General features: G+C 39.1%; 2 protein-coding genes across 4 annotated transcripts; both read right to left on the bottom strand.

Moving 5' to 3' along the window:
- Positions 1 to 984: 984 nt before the first annotated feature.
- On the bottom strand, positions 985 to 22,191 carry LOC133737601 (uncharacterized). Of its 3 annotated transcripts, XM_062165129.1 has the most exons (18): positions 21,858 to 22,191; positions 21,025 to 21,149; positions 20,445 to 20,624; positions 19,901 to 19,963; positions 19,617 to 19,691; positions 19,348 to 19,432; positions 15,187 to 15,576; positions 14,810 to 15,022; positions 14,616 to 14,708; positions 14,392 to 14,505; positions 13,781 to 14,269; positions 13,420 to 13,677; positions 13,007 to 13,260; positions 12,759 to 12,923; positions 1,850 to 1,951; positions 1,695 to 1,761; positions 1,510 to 1,608; positions 985 to 1,404 (listed from the first exon to the last, which is right to left on the bottom strand). In XM_062165129.1, exons 7-18 carry the CDS (start codon positions 15,568 to 15,570, stop codon positions 1,315 to 1,317), a joined length of 2,328 nt encoding a protein of 775 aa, XP_062021113.1. In that variant the 5' UTR covers positions 15,571 to 15,576; positions 19,348 to 19,432; positions 19,617 to 19,691; positions 19,901 to 19,963; positions 20,445 to 20,624; positions 21,025 to 21,149; positions 21,858 to 22,191; the 3' UTR covers positions 985 to 1,314. The 3 variants fall into 3 exon arrangements, with proteins under 3 accessions (XP_062021113.1, XP_062021122.1, XP_062021119.1); XM_062165138.1 differs by lacking the exon at positions 19,348 to 19,432; XM_062165135.1 differs by lacking the exon at positions 21,025 to 21,149.
- LOC133728166 (uncharacterized) lies at positions 15,874 to 19,183 on the bottom strand. Its single transcript, XM_062155580.1, has 2 exons — positions 16,731 to 19,183; positions 15,874 to 16,642 (listed from the first exon to the last, which is right to left on the bottom strand). The coding sequence occupies exons 1-2, from the start codon at positions 19,181 to 19,183 to the stop codon at positions 15,874 to 15,876; spliced, it is 3,222 nt and encodes a 1,073-aa protein (XP_062011564.1).
- Positions 22,192 to 23,399: the final 1,208 nt, after the last annotated feature.

The following is a 23,399-nucleotide window of genomic DNA, read 5'->3' as shown; positions in this document are numbered from 1 at the left end:
TGAACCTACTTGCACTCCATTTTAGCTCATTTGTCTAGATTGCTCTGATGACCATCCTTTAGTGGTGTTAATAGAAATATTAAGTGATATTCGAGATTTGAGTTAGTCTTATTTTCTTTTACTTGTGGAAGTTGAATTGTTAAGTATGCTACTAGAATTATGGCCTCAGACATCGGCCAAAAACCGATGAGAAAAAGAATTCCGACCGATGTGTTAGTGGGTGATGAGAAAGGTCCGGAAAATCCAGACATCGGTTTTTAGCCGATGTCTGGTATAATTATATACATCGGTTCTTCATTATAAATCGATGTAAATGCATTCAAATTCTGACAAATTTGTATGTTTATATATTGTTAAACCCTCATATTTTTGCCTTTAATGCTTATAGAAATATAGATCCTACAGCCCAACTATACATTTTAACATCGTTATTTACTTAAAAACGATGACTGATATTTTTTCACACATCAGTTACCATTAACGTTTCTTGTTGTTCATGATTTAGACGTGTAATTTGGTTCACATCCTACCATTCCTAATTCAATATACACAGTTTAATATTATATGAACCGATTTATTTACTTACATTAACATCAGATTCTAGGGAAAAAACGATGTTAATCATCTTATACTACATCGATTCCAGTAAAAGAACGATGTTTAATGCTATGTAATATATCGAATCACTAAAAAAAACGATGTCCATATATTTTCATAACATCGGTTTTCTTGTCCTCATCGATGGCAATACTTATATTGGACATCGATCTTTGTCTAAAAGACGATGTGCAGTAGCTTATGGCACATCGATTCCAACATAATAATTCGATTTCCTGTGGTTAATCGGACATCGATTTTGATTTTGGAATTGATGTATTTCTCTTACTGGACATCAGTTCTTATAGCTATAACTGATTTAAACTTTATACACAGACATCAGTTTGAAATAAGAGGATTGATGTCCACAAAATATGTAGCTGCTGCTATACAATATTGCAATATCCATAGTTGACAAAAGTGATTTCAATATTGGGGTATTTTGTCCAACATCATCATCATTGACAGTTCACAAAATAGGCAAAACAAAACCCCAATTAACCTACTACAAGGCTAGCCTAACAATGCCTATATATAGCATTTTTGTTCATAATTGCTGCATTCACTTCATCTACTACAAAAAAAGTGAACCAAAAGCTATCTAGCAGCCTTACTCAAAATCCTCATCCTAGTCAGAATCTACAACAAGGTCTGTAAGTAGTCAAAGTGAACCAAAAGCTATCTAGCCTTACTCAAAATCCCCATCCTAGTCAGAATCTACAACAAGGTCTGCAAGTAGTCGGCCACCTCCATTCGCACCTCGTCAAGTTGTTGTTGGGTATATCCTTTCCGAGTCTTTACCGCCCACTACAAATATATATATATATACACAACAAACATATATCAATGTAAGTCATAATGAAATGCGCTAATATTTAAACCAAAGTTTCTGTTAATTCCTAATACGTATACCTTAGTCGAAAAGGAAAGTGTGTCATCATTAATAATATCCTTCATGTACCGCATAACATAGTAGCCACACTCAATTCCGCCCGGTTGTTTAGGTACGCCCTATTTATTCACGATATTAAATTCGAAAGACATTATCACGCTAAATCAAATATTATAACTCAATCAACCACATATACAATGCTTACCGGAAGTAGTCTTAATTTAGGCACTTTGTTAGCCCTCCCCTTTTCAGCATTGTAACTTTTAACCGCACTGCATGCATCACCAAGTGTGTCAAGTTTCAACAGAAATGTTACTTGGTGAAAAATAAATTAAAATGAAGAAGCTTATCATTGCTTACTTCATCACTGCAGTTTCCCATGCCGTGTAATGGACCGGTTTTGGCAAAGGGTCCAAGATGTAGACTTCATCCTCCCAAATGATTGTCAAAATCCAATGTTCCTGTGGGCCCCCGAAAATTTTGTTTAATTTTTGAAGGTAAATTTTTCACCAATAAGATTTTTCACGAGGTCACTCAAGTGAAAGAGTTGAGTTTGAAGATTTCTTTGGTGACGAGATTCTCTAATTTGGGCCATGTGATTTAAGTTTGGGCCAATGTTCTTTTATTTGGGCCTAAATTGTTACTAGAATTTATCGAGACAAATTGTCGAAGTAAATTGGAATAGGATACAAATTGGGTTGTAACGAATTTGAATATTGAGTCTGTTAGAGAAATCGTTGGTGAAAAACGAATAAAAGTTACGAGCCCGAAAACCCGAAAGCGATCAGTAAGGAGTATTACGTAATTTGACGTGAGGGCAAATTCGACATTTCTCACTCACTAGTATAAAAGGGTTAGAGAACCCTAGAAGCCCCAAAACTCTCTCCTCTCCCTCTCGGCCGCATCTCTCCCTTTCTCCCCCGACCTCACTCTCTCTTTTCCTTCCCTCTGCAAACGCCGGAAACCCAATCTCCGGCCATCACCTCATGTCACCGCCTCCTCCAATCGATCCAGAACCTAAACCCGATCAAAGCCCACTCGAAATCGACAACATGCAACGACTCCAGCCTCCACTTACAATCCTCCCGAACCGCGACGCCACTGTCGCCACCTCCCTTCGGATTCCGGCTACCGCCTCGCCACGCCACCACCACCGCTCAACTCAGTAGACTACGGAGATCAAAACCCTGATGGCAGCTACCCCAACCAACGCCGGAGAATCGCCGTACACGCCACCACCGATGGCATCGAGCTCTGCATGCCTTCGTTCTTCAATCTGCAGTCCGAAACGAGCCAAACCACCACCATACATGGAGTCAGCATCTCTCCCCTTGACCAAAACCCGATAACCCCGACCTCTCACTCTGACCAGAGCCACCGCACGCACTACACGCGCCGGCGGCAGCACGTGAGCCACTGCAGCTCCGCCGCTCGAGTTGCCATACTCCCAGGTCGTCACGATTAGGTAATTTCGTCACCCTGTTCAGTGTTGAGGCCTCTGTTTTAATTTGGAAAGGATTGGGTTTCTAACTTAGGTTTTCTGGATTGGAGTTTGGAACCTCAAGCTCGGAGGTGAATGAAGAAAACTGGAGCTCGACATATATGGAGTCTGGAAGGGGTTGTGGGCTTCTGCGTTTTTGGAGTGATGGAGAAGAGAGAGATTGTTGGTTCAGTCGAATTGATATCGGAGATAGGTAAGGATTCTTGAACTCTATTTTGGTTACGGAAAATTGGTTGAGGGTTGATTTTATTTATGTATGCTGCTAGGGATTTGAGAAGGGAGTGGTGATAGAGCAGCCGGTTCACAACAGCATAAATGGGTTATCCTTGTTGGAGAAGAAGAATGGTAAGGGTCTGGTGTAGTGAGCTTATTGTTGTAGTTACCGCAGAATGGAATGAAGTGGGCTGTTACTATTGCTTTGGTTGATTTTGATTTTGTTGAGATATTGTTGTTGTTGGAAAAATTGTGAAAATTAGATATTTGAAGAGAGTTTAATTAGTAAGATTTTATTGGTCTAATTTTCAAAGGATTGGAAATTGGTGTTGAAGATTTTGGTGAGTATTGTTGTGTAGTTTTGGCCAAAAGAAAAAGAAAAGGAAGAGAAAAGAAATGGCTTTATTTTTGGAAGAAAATAAAGAAAATGAAGGAAAGAGTAAAAGTTGATTAAATGACTTTTACTTTGGTAAATTGGTAAAAGTGAAAGTAAAACTTTATTTATAATTATTTACTTATTTATTTTTAATAAATAAGAGATAATGGTAAATAAAGGAATTATTTGGTCAAAAGACAAAGTCAAAAGTCAACTCAGAGAGTTGACCAAGGTTGACCGATCTCGTAAAACGTGAGGATCGACTCGACTTTGGTCGCTCGGATTGGCGAAAGTTTAGCGGAGTGATAAGGACGTTTTCCTTTTTTAGAAAGAAATTAGTTTCCTAAATTGGTAAAGGTTGAAACAAATAATTAATGGCCTTATTGAAATAAAAAGGAATAGTAGACAGTATATTTAACCCGAACTATACTATTGATTGGGGTATGATCACCATATCCCAAATGGGCTTACTATTCTAAGTGAGTTGTTCGGGAATGGTTTTTGAAAATTATCGATCATGGGTTATTTGGTGAATTTTAAAGTGAGTTATGAAGTAATTACTTATCGGATATAATTTTTGTTAAAGGACCCGAGCGTGTGCACTTGGATTTGGATAAAGGATCGAAAGTCGGGAACGAACCCGAATGTGGGCAAGCACTCCAATTCCAGGTAGGGTGAGCTGTCCCTTCCTTGTTAGAGGCTTTTCAGTATATGTGGAATTCTATACTATGATAGTATGTTGCCTGCAAGAACGTTTTTGGTTGTTCATTAGTCGATGCCTCGTGATACATGTGTTTTCAGAACTGATAATTGCTAATTGTGAAAACCGAGGCTAGACTTGCATGTTGAGATACTGTACCCTTGTATGTGTGTACTTGTGACCTGAAAGTGAATGGGACCTAGACGCGTTGATTCCTAGGGATCCCACGGTGTCGATAACCGTGAACCTCCGGAGGGGGCTGTGCTCCTATGTTTGTCGGGGAAAGGTAAGTACAGACAGTGAACCAGTCATAGGAGACCCAGAGCCAGGAAATGGACACTTTCGCTACTTGTAGTCACAAGGACTACAAAGTAGTTGGCTGGTTCTCTTACTCAGGACGAACCAGATCGGTCACTGATTTATTTTACTTTAGCCGGCAGGTAAGTATCTCGGAGCTCCAAATTGTGTGAAGCATACTGCATATGCTTTTTGAAAGAAAACAAATGTTTGTGGTTGCCTCTTTACTTAAAGTATTTTTCGATAAACGTGCACAATATTATGTAGTAATATTTTCAAGTATATTATTTTTCAAACCTAGCATGGTTGGGTCGGCCCCTACTGGGCATGCGAGGACGAAAGCTCACCCCTACTATAGTGTGCAGGTTTCGAGCATGTGGTCGGGAAGCGTACAGGGGAGGCACATGGCACGGCTTGGCGCATTTCTCTTTAGTTTTATCAAAAGAAGGTTTTGGTTCTTAATCGGATTTTGTAGTAGCTTGTTTATTTACTTTTTCTTTATTTCCTACTCGTTTACAGAAATTCCGGGGGACCCGTAACCCTGGGGCGCGTCTCCCATACTTGTCGTTACTTAGAGATCTGTTTTATTTTCCAAATTGGGCTCCGATCGCAAGCCCAAAACTCTTAGCCCATTTCGAATTCCGCTTTTGAAAATGTGTTGTTAGGTTGCTAGAATGATTTGTCCAAGAAAGTGTTTTGTAAACCAACAACCTAAACTCAAAAGGCCTTGCGGTTTCGGGTTGATGAGCTATCGAGATGCCATTCGTGACATGTCGATTCCTCATTGGCTCGGAGTCGCGGCGCTGTGGGACCCCCCTTTCGGGTCACCACAGTAAAGTGGTATCAGAGCTCTAGGTTCCGAAATACTTTTGAAATCGTTTTTGCAAAATTAGCAACCCTTTTCATATTTTTCAAGTGTCGAATTTGGTTGGGCAAAACGCTCAAATTTCTTGGACATTTTAAAGTATGTTGGTAAAAAAAAAAAAAATATATGTTTTCGACGTCCTTCCTTTATTTTATTCTTCCCGAAGGATACCCTATTGCCTTATTTCGCTTGCAAATATTTTTCATTGAGGCTACTTCCGAGTTGTTAAAAGAATTTCCGATGGATTTAAAAAGTAAAGATACATTTGAGGTTCCTTGAAAAAGAATTTGTTTGTTTCCTTGTGGTGCTTTAAAGTTTGGTTTAAATTTTAAATTGCCAATGCCGTCATGATGTCACTCGACCACAAACGCTCCAAAGGTAGTAAGTATGAAATTGGATAAAGTGTTGGGTAAATTATTAGGGGATTGAGCATTAAGGAGTTAACGAGGTTATATTGGGTGAGTTGGTACTCGGAAAAGTAGGTTAGAAATGAAGTTGAAAGGAATATTTGTGTACCCCCATGCTAGTGTTATAAAGTAAATTTTATTGATGGATTAAAGTTGTTGTACTACATATATTGTTGCACGTATTGAAAAATATAGAGTGTTGTGTGGAGCAAAGTGAAAACTTGAGTAAAAAGTGAGATAATGACCCCTATATAGTCATTTGGATAAGTGGTGTTCATATTTTCGCTCGATTTCCTCTTCTTTCTTCCGAGTGATGGCCCGACTGCAGCGGTTCCCCATCGATGCTCTACGGAAAGAAGGTGTGATTTTCGAGTAAGGTAGACACCACTCAAGTGTTTCCCAAGTGGTGGATTGATAGGGAAACTTGTAATGGCAACACAAACATGAAGTTGATTATTGCTTGAGCTTGGCATCTCCCCAATCTTGTTGTTAATTGGTGGAACGATATGAAGCTTTGTTGCTTTGGAAACTCTAGTGTTGTATTGTTGTGCTGACAAGATTACTTTGTGGAGCACAAGAAATTGAGGAAAGACCAGTGGAGTCACATAAACTATTCTTGAGTTGCCATTGGTCTGCATAGAGTTGAGAAATTATGTTCCCTATAATCAGGGAAATTGTTGGGAAAATAAATGATTGCTGAACCAGCAACGTGCTTGGAAATGTTAGGATGCTTCGAGATCGCAAGGCCACACCCTTGTGCTGGTATTAGTAGGATCACTAGTAAAGTTTCTGAGAGTGGTCAAGAAAGGATCTTTAAAGGTTATAACTTTAGCAGCCAGTTTTCTTTACTTCAAGGAGTCTTTGATTGCTTTGAAGTCAATAACGCCACGAATTTCAGAAAGTAGAAAAGTTGGTGGCACACTCTTGAAAGGCAACTTTGATTACATGGTTAGAATGAAGCTGAAATGGTGACGTCAAGGAGTATTTGAAAATTCGAAAGTTGAATTAAGGCCTCATTCTCCAAGGATGTGGAGAAAGGCGATCAGTGTGCCATGTAGAAGTACATGTTGTGGCTTCGCTATCATGACAAGGTAAAAGACGAATACGAGTACGAGCTCGAGAATCGAGGCGATAAATTGCGCATTTACCTCACGCGTTCACTTTCGAGACAAGGATTTCGTAACATTTCTTCCACACCAGGAGTTTACATTAACCGTTTTACATTCTTGCCTCTTACTACAAAAGTTGATTTTCGTCTCTTGCATTACTCAAAATGTTTTCCTCATAAGTCAAGAGACTACACCTTAAACAATCAAGTTTTCCTTACTAAAATGTTTTGTTTTACAAAGCTCAAACAATTTTGGTTCTTCCGAAGTTCTACAACCTAGACTTTGAAAACAAACTCAAAACTATCTTCAAGGCTGTTTCAGCAAAATGCATTTGAAATTATTTCCTTACCTACCAAAAAGTTTGTGCCAACAAATCTTGTTCGAAAAGTAGGAGAGTTTACAATTTCCCTATTCTGTTTTCAAGCAAAAAAAAAAAAAAAAAAAAAAAAAAAATTCCAAGAATTTTACTATTTTGTCTCCGCAACTACTTCAAATTTAGTTTTATCCGACCTCTACTACTTTTAAATTTCTGAAATTTGGACGACGGTCTCAGTCAGCATTTCTACATCGAACCTACTGATCTTGATTTGGTTGAAATTGCATATCCAAAATTTTAGTAGTGAACTCATTCAAAATTATTTTCCAACTTCTTGGAAACTTGAAATGTTAAACTCATTGTGGTTTTCTTTTCTCTTTGGTTATTCTTTTCATGTAAAACTGGTGGTTGGAAGAATGTTAGTTCACCTCTGAATTTACTCAGGACACCCATTTTGAAAGTAAAGGATTACTTTAAAGGAGAATATTTAGAAATTGCTTTTTCTTGTTGTCGGACGAGGACACAAGAAAATAAAGTGCTGGTAACCGATTCAACTGTTTTGGCTTGACCAAAAATTGAAGGAGCGCTTATGATTTGATTTTTGAGTTTTGACATCAAACGAGTTCGTAGGGTGAAAATGATAGTTTAAGGTCGAGACCGTTAATGGAAATGCTACGAACTTTACAAATCTCGAGGAGTCGACTTCAATTGGTGATCCTCGAATTTCGTTGAGCATTATCGCAAGGCATTGTTGCAACTTGACGCCTTGAGCATTGGACGGCCTGTTCGGTCAATACCTAGCGACCTATTGATTGGTGTCTCATGACGAGTAGTAGACACCTAGCTGTTGCGATTTTATAGTGTGACATCAAATTTACTGAATCATGTGCTTGGTTTCGACGTCATATGGACCAGCTGTCACAATTGTTTGTTCATCGAGTAAACAGTATCCGCTAAGCTACGAATTAGGGTGTATGAGGTTTGACAACCAATATCGTTGATAACTAAGAGGTTGACGTCAGTGATGACATCGTTGACGTGTCATTTGTGGTGGCGTTCTACGAAACTTATTTATGTTGACCAACGGAGAAAGCTCGGTTTCTCTCCTTGGTTGCTACTTATATTTAAGGCTCAAATTCCCGAGTAATTTTCTACCATCGTGAAATGGGAATTGAGTGTAGACGTCAATTTGTTTTCGGTGATTTTGAAAAGTAATCTATTATTGCATGGTTGCAACGAAGTTACTATTTAGCAAGTTGCTAATCGAAAAGAAGCATGATTCATGGAATAAAGTGTATCCTATGGAATGATAATAGGAACACTTGGTGAGGTGGTAAAGATAGCTCCGGAATGGGGATGTGAAGTTAATGGGAGTACAAATTGTGAAAGTTTTACGAATGTTATTATGTTGCGTAACTTGATGCGTGATGGAGTAATCCACGTGAATTGTTTACAAGTAACGCTTGAGAAATTCTTACACTAGTGTGTTGGTCATCTAGTTGTGCAAACAAGGTTGATAAGTGGATTTACCACTGCTTTGCAGTATGTTGTTATTGAGATTATTGGGTGACTAAGTGTTAGTCCCCGATTTGTTATAAGACTCTTTGAATTATTCGGAAAGGCTAAAATTATAATGTCTTTGTATAGGGCATTGAGCTCAGAGGAGTTGGATGAGACAATGAAATCAAATGTTTGCACATACACACACAATGTGATAGAGGAAAAGTGCAATTTGCGAAAAACAAATGGTTATAGAGTTTGATGAGGTCGTCCCCATAAGTGGAGTAAGATGTACCATGTGAATGGTAAAAGTTCAAAAAGTATCAGAGGAAGGTAAAACAATGCCTTGTGCAAACTCGAGCCCGAGGTGAAAAGAAATAACCTCTCTTATTCATGTATTGGGCAAATTTCGAGGACGAAATTTATTTTAAGGGGGGTAGAGTGTGGGCCCCCGAAAATTTTGTTTAATTTTTGAAGGTAAATTTTTCACCAATAAGATTTTTCACGAGGTCACTCAAGTGAAAGAGTTGAGTTTGAAGATTTCTTTGGTGACGAGATTCTCTAATTTGGGCCATGTGATTTAAGTTTGGGCCAATGTTCTTTTATTTGGGCCTAAATTGTTACTAGAATTTATCGAGACAAATTGTCGAAGTAAATTGGAATAGGATACAAATTGGGTTGTAACGAATTTGAATATTGAGTCTGTTAGAGAAATCGTTGGTGAAAAACGAATAAAAGTTACGAGCCCGAAAACCCGAAAGCGATCAGTAAGGAGTATTACGTAATTTGACGTGAGGGCAAATTCGACATTTCTCACTCACTAGTATAAAAGGGTTAGAGAACCCTAGAAGCCCCAAAACTCTCTCCTCTCCCTCTCGGCCGCATCTCTCCCTTTCTCCCCCGACCTCACTCTCTCTTTTCCTTCCCTCTGCAAACGCCGGAAACCCAATCTCCGGCCATCACCTCATGTCACCGCCTCCTCCAATCGATCCAGAACCTAAACCCGATCAAAGCCCACTCGAAATCGACAACATGCAACGACTCCAGCCTCCACTTACAATCCTCCCGAACCGCGACGCCACTGTCGCCACCTCCCTTCGGATTCCGGCTACCGCCTCGCCACGCCACCACCACCGCTCAACTCAGTAGACTACGGAGATCAAAACCCTGATGGCAGCTACCCCAACCAACGCCGGAGAATCGCCGTACACGCCACCACCGATGGCATCGAGCTCTGCATGCCTTCGTTCTTCAATCTGCAGTCCGAAACGAGCCAAACCACCACCATACATGGAGTCAGCATCTCTCCCCTTGACCAAAACCCGATAACCCCGACCTCTCACTCTGACCAGAGCCACCGCACGCACTACACGCGCCGGCGGCAGCACGTGAGCCACTGCAGCTCCGCCGCTCGAGTTGCCATACTCCCAGGTCGTCACGATTAGGTAATTTCGTCACCCTGTTCAGTGTTGAGGCCTCTGTTTTAATTTGGAAAGGATTGGGTTTCTAACTTAGGTTTTCTGGATTGGAGTTTGGAACCTCAAGCTCGGAGGTGAATGAAGAAAACTGGAGCTCGACATATATGGAGTCTGGAAGGGGTTGTGGGCTTCTGCGTTTTTGGAGTGATGGAGAAGAGAGAGATTGTTGGTTCAGTCGAATTGATATCGGAGATAGGTAAGGATTCTTGAACTCTATTTTGGTTACGGAAAATTGGTTGAGGGTTGATTTTATTTATGTATGCTGCTAGGGATTTGAGAAGGGAGTGGTGATAGAGCAGCCGGTTCACAACAGCATAAATGGGTTATCCTTGTTGGAGAAGAAGAATGGTAAGGGTCTGGTGTAGTGAGCTTATTGTTGTAGTTACCGCAGAATGGAATGAAGTGGGCTGTTACTATTGCTTTGGTTGATTTTGATTTTGTTGAGATATTGTTGTTGTTGGAAAAATTGTGAAAATTAGATATTTGAAGAGAGTTTAATTAGTAAGATTTTATTGGTCTAATTTTCAAAGGATTGGAAATTGGTGTTGAAGATTTTGGTGAGTATTGTTGTGTAGTTTTGGCCAAAAGAAAAAGAAAAGGAAGAGAAAAGAAATGGCTTTATTTTTGGAAGAAAATAAAGAAAATGAAGGAAAGAGTAAAAGTTGATTAAATGACTTTTACTTTGGTAAATTGGTAAAAGTGAAAGTAAAACTTTATTTATAATTATTTACTTATTTATTTTTAATAAATAAGAGATAATGGTAAATAAAGGAATTATTTGGTCAAAAGACAAAGTCAAAAGTCAACTCAGAGAGTTGACCAAGGTTGACCGATCTCGTAAAACGTGAGGATCGACTCGACTTTGGTCGCTCGGATTGGCGAAAGTTTAGCGGAGTGATAAGGACGTTTTCCTTTTTTAGAAAGAAATTAGTTTCCTAAATTGGTAAAGGTTGAAACAAATAATTAATGGCCTTATTGAAATAAAAAGGAATAGTAGACAGTATATTTAACCCGAACTATACTATTGATTGGGGTATGATCACCATATCCCAAATGGGCTTACTATTCTAAGTGAGTTGTTCGGGAATGGTTTTTGAAAATTATCGATCATGGGTTATTTGGTGAATTTTAAAGTGAGTTATGAAGTAATTACTTATCGGATATAATTTTTGTTAAAGGACCCGAGCGTGTGCACTTGGATTTGGATAAAGGATCGAAAGTCGGGAACGAACCCGAATGTGGGCAAGCACTCCAATTCCAGGTAGGGTGAGCTGTCCCTTCCTTGTTAGAGGCTTTTCAGTATATGTGGAATTCTATACTATGATAGTATGTTGCCTGCAAGAACGTTTTTGGTTGTTCATTAGTCGATGCCTCGTGATACATGTGTTTTCAGAACTGATAATTGCTAATTGTGAAAACCGAGGCTAGACTTGCATGTTGAGATACTGTACCCTTGTATGTGTGTACTTGTGACCTGAAAGTGAATGGGACCTAGACGCGTTGATTCCTAGGGATCCCACGGTGTCGATAACCGTGAACCTCCGGAGGGGGCTGTGCTCCTATGTTTGTCGGGGAAAGGTAAGTACAGACAGTGAACCAGTCATAGGAGACCCAGAGCCAGGAAATGGACACTTTCGCTACTTGTAGTCACAAGGACTACAAAGTAGTTGGCTGGTTCTCTTACTCAGGACGAACCAGATCGGTCACTGATTTATTTTACTTTAGCCGGCAGGTAAGTATCTCGGAGCTCCAAATTGTGTGAAGCATACTGCATATGCTTTTTGAAAGAAAACAAATGTTTGTGGTTGCCTCTTTACTTAAAGTATTTTTCGATAAACGTGCACAATATTATGTAGTAATATTTTCAAGTATATTATTTTTCAAACCTAGCATGGTTGGGTCGGCCCCTACTGGGCATGCGAGGACGAAAGCTCACCCCTACTATAGTGTGCAGGTTTCGAGCATGTGGTCGGGAAGCGTACAGGGGAGGCACATGGCAGGGCTTGACGCATTTCTCTTTAGTTTTATCAAAAGAAGGTTTTGGTTCTTAATCAGATTTTGTAGTAGCTTGTTTATTTACTTTTTCTTTATTTCCTACTCGTTTACAGAAATTCCGGGGGACCCGTAACCCTGGGGCGCGTCTCCCATACTTGTCGTTACTTAGAGATCTGTTTTATTTTCCAAATTGGGCTCCGATCGCAAGCCCAAAACTCTTAGCCCATTTCGAATTCCGCTTTTGAAAATGTGTTGTTAGGTTGCTAGAATGATTTGTCCAAGAAAGTGTTTTGTAAACCAACAACCTAAACTCAAAAGGCCTTGCGGTTTCGGGTTGATGAGCTATCGAGATGCCATTCGTGACATGTCGATTCCTCATTGGCTCGGAGTCGCGGCGCTGTGGGACCCCCCTTTCGGGTCACCACAGTTCCCTACATTATTTCATAGCCCACATGATGCAACTAACCAAGCAGAATGCAGCTGACTACTAAAAATATAAAAAGAATACTTACCCCGGATTGTAGGGCATAAAGAATATACGATCAGCCTTTCCCTCTTTCAACCGATCCACTAAGTAAGGAGCAAATCCCGATCTCTCACAGTTATATGTGGCTGCCGGATCAATGAATGCAAAGGTGTCCAACTCATCTCTCTCAGTAAGAGTTTCATGTAGGTGCCTGTGTCAAAATAGACTAATTAAATTGCTGAAACTTGGGACATTTAAAATCAAAGTTTGGGTGTTGAGTAGGAAGGTTCTTACGCCATGTATGCTGCTATCACTCCTTGGCCAATCTTCTTCATTTCTAAAAGATCAGTGACATTCTCAGTCAATATGAAGAGCTCTTTGTGTAACCCGAAGACTTTATCGTCCAACACCGTGCTTATCGACTCACTAGTTTGGCTCATAATAGTTTTGGCATGTTTATACAATAATTTGCAGCGCTTCGGTACAAATGAGTTTAGCTCAGCTTGATCAAACAATTGTTTGACAAAATCCATCTTCCTTTTCTTTTTCTGTTAGCATATAAATTAAATCACATCATTATTTAATGAAATTGACTTTAATTAGCACATCCTACAGTGGCAAAATGAAGCTGATCCTACTAAATAAATTTCTTCAACAACTCACACTCACTTCAAACAACAATATGCAGATCAGATTTAGGTCCTTACCTTATTCACTCTTCGAATAACAAGCTCCTCAGGCCAAGCCACATGACTTCCAACAGCTTGGCCAACCAATCCCATCTCACCCTCCACGGGGAAAGGAAGTCGTGCTTCAGCTTGAATGGCCCCATCCACTGACACCCTAACACACCCCTCCTTCAACGGAACTCCATGTATCATCCTATTAACATCCTCATCCTCAAATACGGTACCAAAAGCAACTATGTTGCTGATGGTATCCACTGCTAACTCACATGTGCCACCCTAGACGAAGAACCAAATGCAAATAGTGCCCAATGTAAACATATTTCATAAATAACATGAAAGTAAAAATCATAGAACTGGAATTAAAATAATATATAGTTACCATTTCAGTAGGGGGAGGAACAACCTCGCAGTCCTGAACCTCTTCTTTTACCTTGGCTTCATCAAGATTATTTGAGGTATTTAGTGTTCTATCATGGATACTTCCTTTATCCGATATAGGGGAAATTCTACACTCTCCCACAACATGGACATTCAAAGGTGGAGTGTTGGGTGTCTTCCCTGTTATCATTGCTTCTAATGCAGCAATCCTTTTATTTAAGAGCTCTTCTGCCTTTGCTTGCTGTGCAGTGAGCATTTTCTTTGTCTCCTCCAACTCTCTATCATGCTCTCTATCACGTGCTAGTAAGTCTGCCTTGGTAATTCTTATCCTTTTCAGCTTCGGAAGTTTAAAGTATGTGGAGGGATTGATGAAGCCTCCAACACCCCTCACCTTACCCGAGTGTTCAGGAGTTTCTAATGCTTGAGAAAGAACATCACTACTCCCTGAAATCTCAAGCTCACCCTTACTTTTCTTCTCCAACAAATCATCCTAATAAGATATAGACAGATTAGCTACATATGGGGAAAATAAGCCAAAAATTACACTACTTACAAAAATTCATCCTAATAATCAGCAGCTATATCAATGTTTTTCTAGTTAACAATACTTACTATCTTTGTCACCACAGCTCTAGCCTCTTCATCTATGTCCCCATCTTTACGTTGACGGGCTTTCTTCCACATAATTGCACGATCTATTACCTCTCCTTCAGGCAAAGTCTTTTTCTGTCCACAGATTAAAACTCTTTGTAAATACACTATACAATTCACTTGATTGATATCAATAAGCTCATAAAAATGGAAACCAAAAATACAAAGGACAAACAGATTACAACCAGCTCCTCTTCTAGTCCAATATATCCTTTTCTTGATAATCGATGATGATATTTTCTCTTCCGAACTCTTTCACTTTGTTTATTATGTAGTTCCTGCAAACAAACAAAAAAAAAAAAAACAAGACCATTAATTGTCTCAATCACATATAAAGTATAAATTTTGCATAAGAGTTAACTTCATAAAGTATAATTACCAGCCATTTCTCGGTAGTCCTCTCTTTCACAAATTGCCTCCATGGCTGCCTCCCAACAAATGCATATTGACTTGGTGGCTTTCTCAACTTCTTCTTCTTTCCCAAGTATGGGAGCACATATTTTCTTGTTAACATGGTCTTGAATGCTCTCCATTTAGTGCCAGCAGATGTCAATACCAGTTTCTTACTTTCAGGGGCGACCTTGAATGTATCCTATGCATTAAAGATAAAACATTCAGTGACTACAGCTTAGTGTATCAAATTGATTTCGATATTAATATAGATTCAAATGCCCATCAGCACCATTTCAATGACAATAGCACATCAATATAAATGAGCAAAACATGATAATGACAATGAAAACTATAAATCATTACCTTACCATCGAGCCAAAGTTTATCCTTCAAGTCACCGTCCACGTCGGGCCAGCTTACAATGTTGATGGGCACCTTAGTCCGCGCTAACATTCCTATATAAGACTGTAGAGTGTGTCTTATTGATCCATTTGGATTGCCCGTGTCGGTGTATGTCACTTTAAACTTTTTTCCCAAAGCTTTCTTGACCAAGACCTTGTACATGGCAACCACATTTTGCTTCCCTCTAGCAGCAGCTGATTCAGTGCTCGTGACAGTGTTGGATGATACAGAATCGTCTTTTTCTTCAAGCACTTCATCAGTCTCAGGTTGAGAAGTCTCCTCATCTTTCTTTTTCTTTGATTTTTTGCCTCTTGGAGATATGCGACTTCCCTTCTTGGAACCCATTGCTACCTGCAATATGTTCACAATTGATAAAGAAAATGCTATATAAGGGAAACAAAAGAGTAAATTGTAGCAAGATACAACAGCAACATGATGTACATCAAAAGACCATCAGAAGGCAACAAAGTGTGGAGGTTTAATGCAGTTATATAAATCACAAACTAATGCAGTTATATAAATCACAAACTAATGCAGCAAGAGTATCACAAACTAATGCAGTTATATAAATCACAAATTTGATTCAAAGTCTTATAAAACAGAAATAAAAAAGTATTTAGCACCAAATACCATACAAAATGGAAACCTCTATTGTTCTCTTGCAGCGGTGAACTGCTGAACCCAAAACCCCTCAACATTCGCTCTTATGTAAGTGGAATCATCCTCATTCTCATCTTCCTCACAATATGGAATTTCTACACAGAATGGTTGTACTTCCATGATGGTGTCCCCTAGATCATCGTCATGGAAAGAATCATGATAATCTCTGTTTGGGGTCGTTAGCACAACGGACCAGTCAGCATCAAGGGGATCTTCAACGTAGAAAACTTGTTTCACTTGACCAGCAGAAGCAAATTTATCATTTCTGTGGCCTTGCCGATTAAAGTTGACTAATGTGAAACCAAACTCATCTTGTTTAATTCCTTTTTCATTCTCTGCCCATTGACACAAAAACAAGGGAGCTTTGAAATCATGATAATCGAGCTCCCAAATCTCTTCAATAAACCCATAAAAAGTCATATCACTCTCCACTGGATTTTTGTCCTTGGCACTCGATAACTGCATCGTCTTAGCCACTAAGGACACCCCACTATTTTGGACAGCTCTAGCATTGTCTCTCTGCTTTGTGAAGTATTTAGCTCCATTATATCGATAGGCTTCATAAGTAAAAACTGTAAAACTTGGTTTTCCAGCCAGCCACCTCACTGTATGAGAGACATTGTTTGGTGTACACTTAAGTTCAGCTGACACCTTGGATTGAAACCAATCGGCAAAGGTGCGATTGTGCTCACTTTGTAGCCACTTTTTGCTCTTCTTTTTTCCTTCGTATTGCTGCTCCACAATCTTCTTATGTGTCCTACAGTAGATATAAAATTAGACATGCGATAATAATGATCATATTCAAAGAACATGCGAGAGAAATCATACTTGCTGAAAATACTTACTTTCTATATGGATCCACCTCAGCATTATTGAACAACACATGGAGATGTGCCTGGTCTCTCACTTCTTCATCTATTGACTTCAGCTTCGCACCCGAAAGTGGGCCAGAGACCTTAGATGGACCCTTAGGAACACCAACTGAACTACATTGTTGTAAAAACTTGGAGCAAAACTCAACAGATTCTTCTCCAAGGTAGCTCTCAGCTATGCAACCCTCAGGATGAAAACGATTGCAGACATACCCCTTTAGTACTTTCATAAATCGTTCAAAAGGGTACATCCACCTATAAAAAACAGGGCCGCATAATCGAACTTCTCTAACTAGGTGCACAGTGAGATGTACCATTATATCGAAAAATGAGGGAGGAAATATCTTCTCTAGCTCACACAAAGTCAACACCAAATCAGATTGAAGCTTATCCAACTTTGACACATCAACCACTTTAGTGCACAAAGCATTAAAGAAGAAGCATAGCCTCATTATAGAAATTCTCACATGTTTGGGAAGCACCGAACGAATGGCCACCGGAAGCAATTGTTGCATCAACATGTGGCAATCATGAGATTTCAAACCATACAATTTCAAATCTTCCATGGAAACCAGATTTTTGATATTTGATGAATGACGATCAGGGACCTTCATAAACAAAAGAGATTTGCACATTTTTATCTTCTCCGCCCTCGATAAACTATATGGGGCAGCAGGTAAATATGTTCTTTTCTCCCCAATTTTTGGACCCAAATCAACTCTTACACCCATTTGAACCATATCTAAGTGGGCAGCAACACTGTCTTTTGTTTTGAAAGGCATCTTTAACAAAGTAGCAATCACACTTTCGCAAACATTCTTCTCAATGTGCATCACATCAAGAGCATGGCGAACATGAAGAGATTTCCAATACTCTAAATTTAAAAAAATAGACTTTTTCTTCCAACAAGAAGGTGCAGCTGCATCTACAGCCGAGTTCTTCTTCTTCTTCTTTCCCTTCCCAAACTCATAGTCAACACGCTGAAGTCTGTTGAACACTTCCTCTCCGGATAGTGGTACTGGTGCAACTTCGAATTCTTGCTCATTATTAAATGTCTTCTTCTGCCTCCTATATGGATGATGGCGTGGCAAATACTTACGGTGGCAGCCATAAGACATTTTTCTACTATGGGGCAAATGCATAGCAGAAGTGTTGTCACCACAGATTGGACATGCTTTGTACCCTTTTGTGGTGCACTCCGATAAGTTTCCATATGCGGGGAAATCATTGATGGTCCACAATAAAACAGCTCTAAGAGTGAAGTATTCTTTCCTATGTGCATCATAGACATCACTAACCCCATCCCACAAAGATCGTAGATCATTAATCAATGGCTCTAAGTAGATATCTATATCATTTCCCGGCTGTTTTGGACCAGAAATTAATAGAGATAACATCATAAACTTCCTCTTTATGCATAACCATGGAGGAAGATTATAAGTCACCAATATTACGGGCCAGCAACTATATCTACTACTCATAGAGCTATGTGTATTGATACCATCAGCTGACAATGCTAACCTAAGATTTCTTGATTCAGAAGCGAATTCGGGCCACTTATAATCAACCAACTTCCAAGCAGGAGAATCGGCTGGATGGCGCATGTGTCCATCCTTAGTTCGCTTGTCTTCATGCCAAGTAAGCATTTCAGCAATTGAGGCAGATTTATACAAGCGTTTAAATCTGGGAATTATAGGAAAATACCACAACACCTTGGCTGGTTGTCCCATTTTAACAGATTTATCCTTCTTTAGCTTCCAACGAGACACACCACACTTAGGACAAGTAATTGCATCAGAAAACTCTTTCCTAAACAATATGCAGTCATTAGGACATGCATGTATTTTCTCATATTGCAACCCCAAATTGGAGAGAGTCTTCTTTGCCTCATATAGAGATTGAGGCAGTACATTATCTTTCGGAAGCAAAGACTCAACAGTGGCAAGTAACTCAGAAAAAAAAGTATCACTCATACTAAACCTAGCTTTCAAATTGTGAAGTTGCGCTAATGCTTCTAACTTAGTGTGGTCACTATTATCAAATAATGGTCTTTCTGCTTCCTCGACAAACTTATTGAACTCATACGACTCCTCATCATAATCACCTTCATTAGAGGCAGCTTCACACATATTAACAGTTTCAGGACAAAACTGAGGGTTTGGAGGAGAGCCAATAGGTGCACTAGCACAGGAGGACGAAGTAGGTTCTCCATGCCAAATCCAATTTGTATAGCCCAAACTAAAGCCGTAATCAAACAAGTGTCCCCTAATGACTTTAATCGACTTCTTTTTGAAGTTACATCTTGAGCAAGGGCATGGAATTCTTTTAGGGTTGCTAGCATTTTCTTCAGCAAAAATCAAGAAAGTTTCAACACCCATTGAATACTTTAAAGTGTTCCTATCATCATTAATCCAAGATTTATCCATGGCTGAAACATTTAAAAAAAAAAACAGAAAAAAAAAAAAAAACACTCAATTAATGAAGTCATGACATCAAACAACAAAATGGAAATCAAGCTCCTCATATAAAGAATACCGAAGACCAAGACAAACAAATGGAAAACCAACGAAAAGATCAATGACAATCTAACCTGACTATGGAAACGTCAACAAGGAATAGCCCTTCCCAAAACTAGTAACTATAATCTGCCTCAATGCCTCACTGTCCAATTAATCCTAGAATAAACAATTCAACAAAGTACTTCAATACAAATAATGATACTAAAGTGGAATAAAATATTTTTGTATGATTAAAATAAACCATTAACAAAGCTCAAAGACATTTATATATCTGTTATTTTGAGCCAGAACAAGAGAACTCAAATTTAACTTTGCCTTCTTATAGAGATGCTAGTATTACCTATGGTTTCCGAGGAGGAAGAGGTGAACTTGTTCTACTGCTGTTGCAATTACCTCTCCTTGCTATTTATATGACCTGTTAAGTCATAATAACACTTTAGACTATGATATAGTGCAGCCCACCATCCTCTATAAATTCTGGATATAGCAAAGTTACAGGGCCTATTTGGCTGATTTAAGTATGAAATAATTTGATCTTGCAAAACCACATATTGACATGTATTTCAGACTGCAACTATGAAAAGAGAAGTTCAATGATATTAGGTATGACATTACTTAGTATACCTTGTTGACGTACTTGATATCTATGCAATGAAAGCTTCTTTACTTTTCCCTTTTATCATATGCCTGCATAATTGTTCACACATATATAAATTTCCAAATGACTAGTAATTGTCTCAATCCACACATATATAAATTTAATCTGCCTTACGGAAAACAAGTATACAAATGGAAGTCAAATTGCTCAATTGCTGTTGATGTAGAAAAGAAAGAAGTCCAGGACATTCATAGTAATATTGTCAACATGTTGTTTCGGAACTAGTAACATAAAGCCATAAAACCAGTTTAGCTATATATGCAGCTCTTGCTTGCAAATATAGGTATAGGAATACTGGTCTTTTCCCATTTCAGAATCGAAAAGATCATCACAAAAACATGTAAAAACGTTATCTTAGGGCATCAACATGTGGCAATCATGTTATCTTATTCTATCCTTCTTAATGAACATTTGAAAACTAATAGACATGTCAAAGAATCCAAATGGAGCTATAAAAAGATTAACAACAGCATGTCCATGTCAGAAGGGAAATGAAATATTGGTTTGTACCTGGCAAACTCAGTACAGTTAGCAGAAGGCAATGATCAGTGGCATGTTCTGCCTTTCCCAAAGTATTTAGCTCAGCTCTGTATCTCTTTAAGGCCAGGTTACCCCAACATACATTCTCACAACTCTACCTACTATAAAATCACCAAATAAAAGATTGCTTCAACAACCAAACAGTTTCTCCTGCAGAATTAAACCCACAAAATAGCAATGATCAGTAAGAAATTGAAAGATAAACAAGAAACAAAGCAAACATCATTCCATTGCTCTATGTGATCAAAGAAAGCTGTGGGGAAAAAAGATACTTAACAGGTTATTTATTTAAAAGGAACCATTTCACTTGAGAGAAGTTTTTGTTTGATTCGTAACAAAAGAAACTTTTCATAAACACCAAAAGAAAAAAAATATTGTTACAGTGCTGTTAACAATATTGTAGAGCATATAAATGGAAAATGAGATGCATGAGCTAAATGAGTATCCCAGTTTCAATATTTACATCAATTTCTACACCATATAATCTGAATTGACAAAGGCATGGCCAACTCATTAAACATACTATACAACAGAGAAGGTGTAGTCTCACCGAGTGAATACAATTTACGGTATGGCGCGGAACAACACCACCAAACAACACAGTTCCTGTTTCACGACATTTTGATTTTACTTCTTTGATTCCAAATTAATAGGTCCTAGCCTTCAAACTCCCCACTAACAACAAAAACAAAGGACGAAAACAAAGTTAATCAAACCTTATAAACCATTTACATCTCAAGTTCCCTAGCAGAATATATAACACAGATAAGGACAGTAGCTTGGATAATGAAACAAATACAAAGAAACCGCAAAACTTGAACAATCAAAGACATTTCATGATGTCGATCTCGCAAAAGCAAAGCCCTTTATTAAACTGATTAACTGAGATTAATCTAAGCACCATAGTTCCAACAGAACACAAATTCATGAGACCAAATTAACGAATCTAAGCACCATAGTTTCAACAGAAAACCCAAATTCATGAGACCAAACCAAGCAATCTAAGCACCATAGTTTCAACAGATAAGCCAAATTCATGAGACCAAACCAAGCAATCTAAGCACCATAGTTTCAACAGATAAGCCAAATTCATGAGACCAAACCAAGCAATCTAAGCACCATAGTTTCAACAGAAAACCCAAATTCATTAGACCAAACTAAGAACTAAAAGTTTCAAAAATAAAATATAATTGACATGAACAGCTCAAAATATCAGAGCTTTAAGCCATTCAAAAACAAACCCAACTCAAATACACAAGAATTAAACAAAAAAGACCCAAACTTTAGATGAAAACCGGCCAGAAAACCAGCAAAGACCCAAACTTTAGATCAAAACCGGCCAGAAAACCAGCACTGGTGGTGAAGAGAAGAGAGAGAGCGGACCTACGATGGTGGCGATCGGAGAACTACCTCGAGCCGGCTCAGGTCGGACAATGACGAGCTCAGGTGGGAGAATGAGTTCGTGGTCAGGTCATTGAAGGAGCTCGCTGAAGGAGTTCGTGGTCGTGGTCGTGGTCGATCGAGGCGGTCCTGGGTCGGTGAAGGAGCTGAAGGTGGCTCGGGTCGTTGAAGGACGAGGTCGGGTCGGAGAACGAGCTCAGGTCGTAGAACGAGGTCGGGGAGAACGAGGTCGGCCAAGGTGAAGGAACTGCGCGAAGTCAAAAGTGGGAGTCGTTATTAGCTAGGGTTGGAGAGTTTTTGTCTGAAAAATACTAAGTGTTGGGGGGAATGAAAATTTGGTCCCCGCGCCTCTCAAATGTTTTAAGTTAGTCCCTCCGCGTTTTTTCAAAAATTTTGAACGAGACTTTACACATCGGTTAATTTAACGACCGATGTTTATAATCACAATAGAAATCGATTTTTCACAAACTGATGTTAGGATGTATTTTTTACATCGCGTGCAATTCCGACCGATTTAATAGTGGTGATGTCTGATGGCATAATTCTAGTAGTTAAGGAATAATAGAATGTTTTTACAGGTTTGGATAGTTCACCTTTAGGGGAAGTTCCGCCAAATCTTTTGGTAAAATTTCTTCTAAGATGAACCGCACAGGGCCACTTCGGATTTAAGGGTGAAATCCGGGGTATGTCCTGTCAACTTGACTCACCAGAAAACCACACGTGAACAGTATGCGCCCAATATAACCATAGTCCACCTTCACCATGGTACATAGTAGAATTTTCACTCAAAAAGCCCGCAAAGCACGCGTCATCTTTAGTTGTACATTCTGCATGTTGATCACAGCTTATTTCATCATTAAGGAAGCTACGGATATCTAGTGTGTTTTTTTTTTTTTTTTTTTTTTTTGGGGTGGGGGGGTTTTGGAGGGCGGGGAAATATTTTGACAAGGACCATATCTCTCGTCTGAATGGGAAGCATCTCGTCCTGGAGGATCTAGTTACGGCGGAACCATTCAAGGAAGATTTGCTTGAAGAGGGGTTTGCTGGAGGAGAGGTACAAGTGAAATACAGTCTCCTTGAGGTGGAGAAGATTCTCTCGAGGTGGGTTTGGTTAAGGGGAAATGTAATCTCCTCAAGTTGAATTTGGTTGAAGCGGAATAGATAATAGAAAGCACTTCTCCATGTTGTTCGAAAAGTAAGGTCGTGAATCCACTCATGCATGACTTGCGGATCAAGCTTAACATTTTTGTGTAATGATCCACAATTTCTAAACTTAAAAGTTCAATTCAAACACAAAGCCTCAAGATACATTCACTATTTCAAAATCACGTAATCTTTCATCAAAGTAAGGACGCTGGGAAACGTAACAGAGTGGAACCAAAATGTAGTCTGATCGAGGGGTATATGAGATTGGGCCAAGTCAGCTTGTGCATTCCCAAAAACACCGATAAAAGTACGTACTACAACTTTGTATTAGGTCATGCATCAAAAATACCGACTACACTTATATTGGAACTAACAGAA

The sequence above is a fragment of the Rosa rugosa genome, chromosome 1 (assembly GCF_958449725.1).
Source record: "Rosa rugosa chromosome 1, drRosRugo1.1, whole genome shotgun sequence".
NCBI classification, from domain to species: Eukaryota; Viridiplantae; Streptophyta; class Magnoliopsida; order Rosales; family Rosaceae; genus Rosa; species Rosa rugosa.
This window is presented reverse-complemented; position numbering and strand designations above follow the sequence as displayed.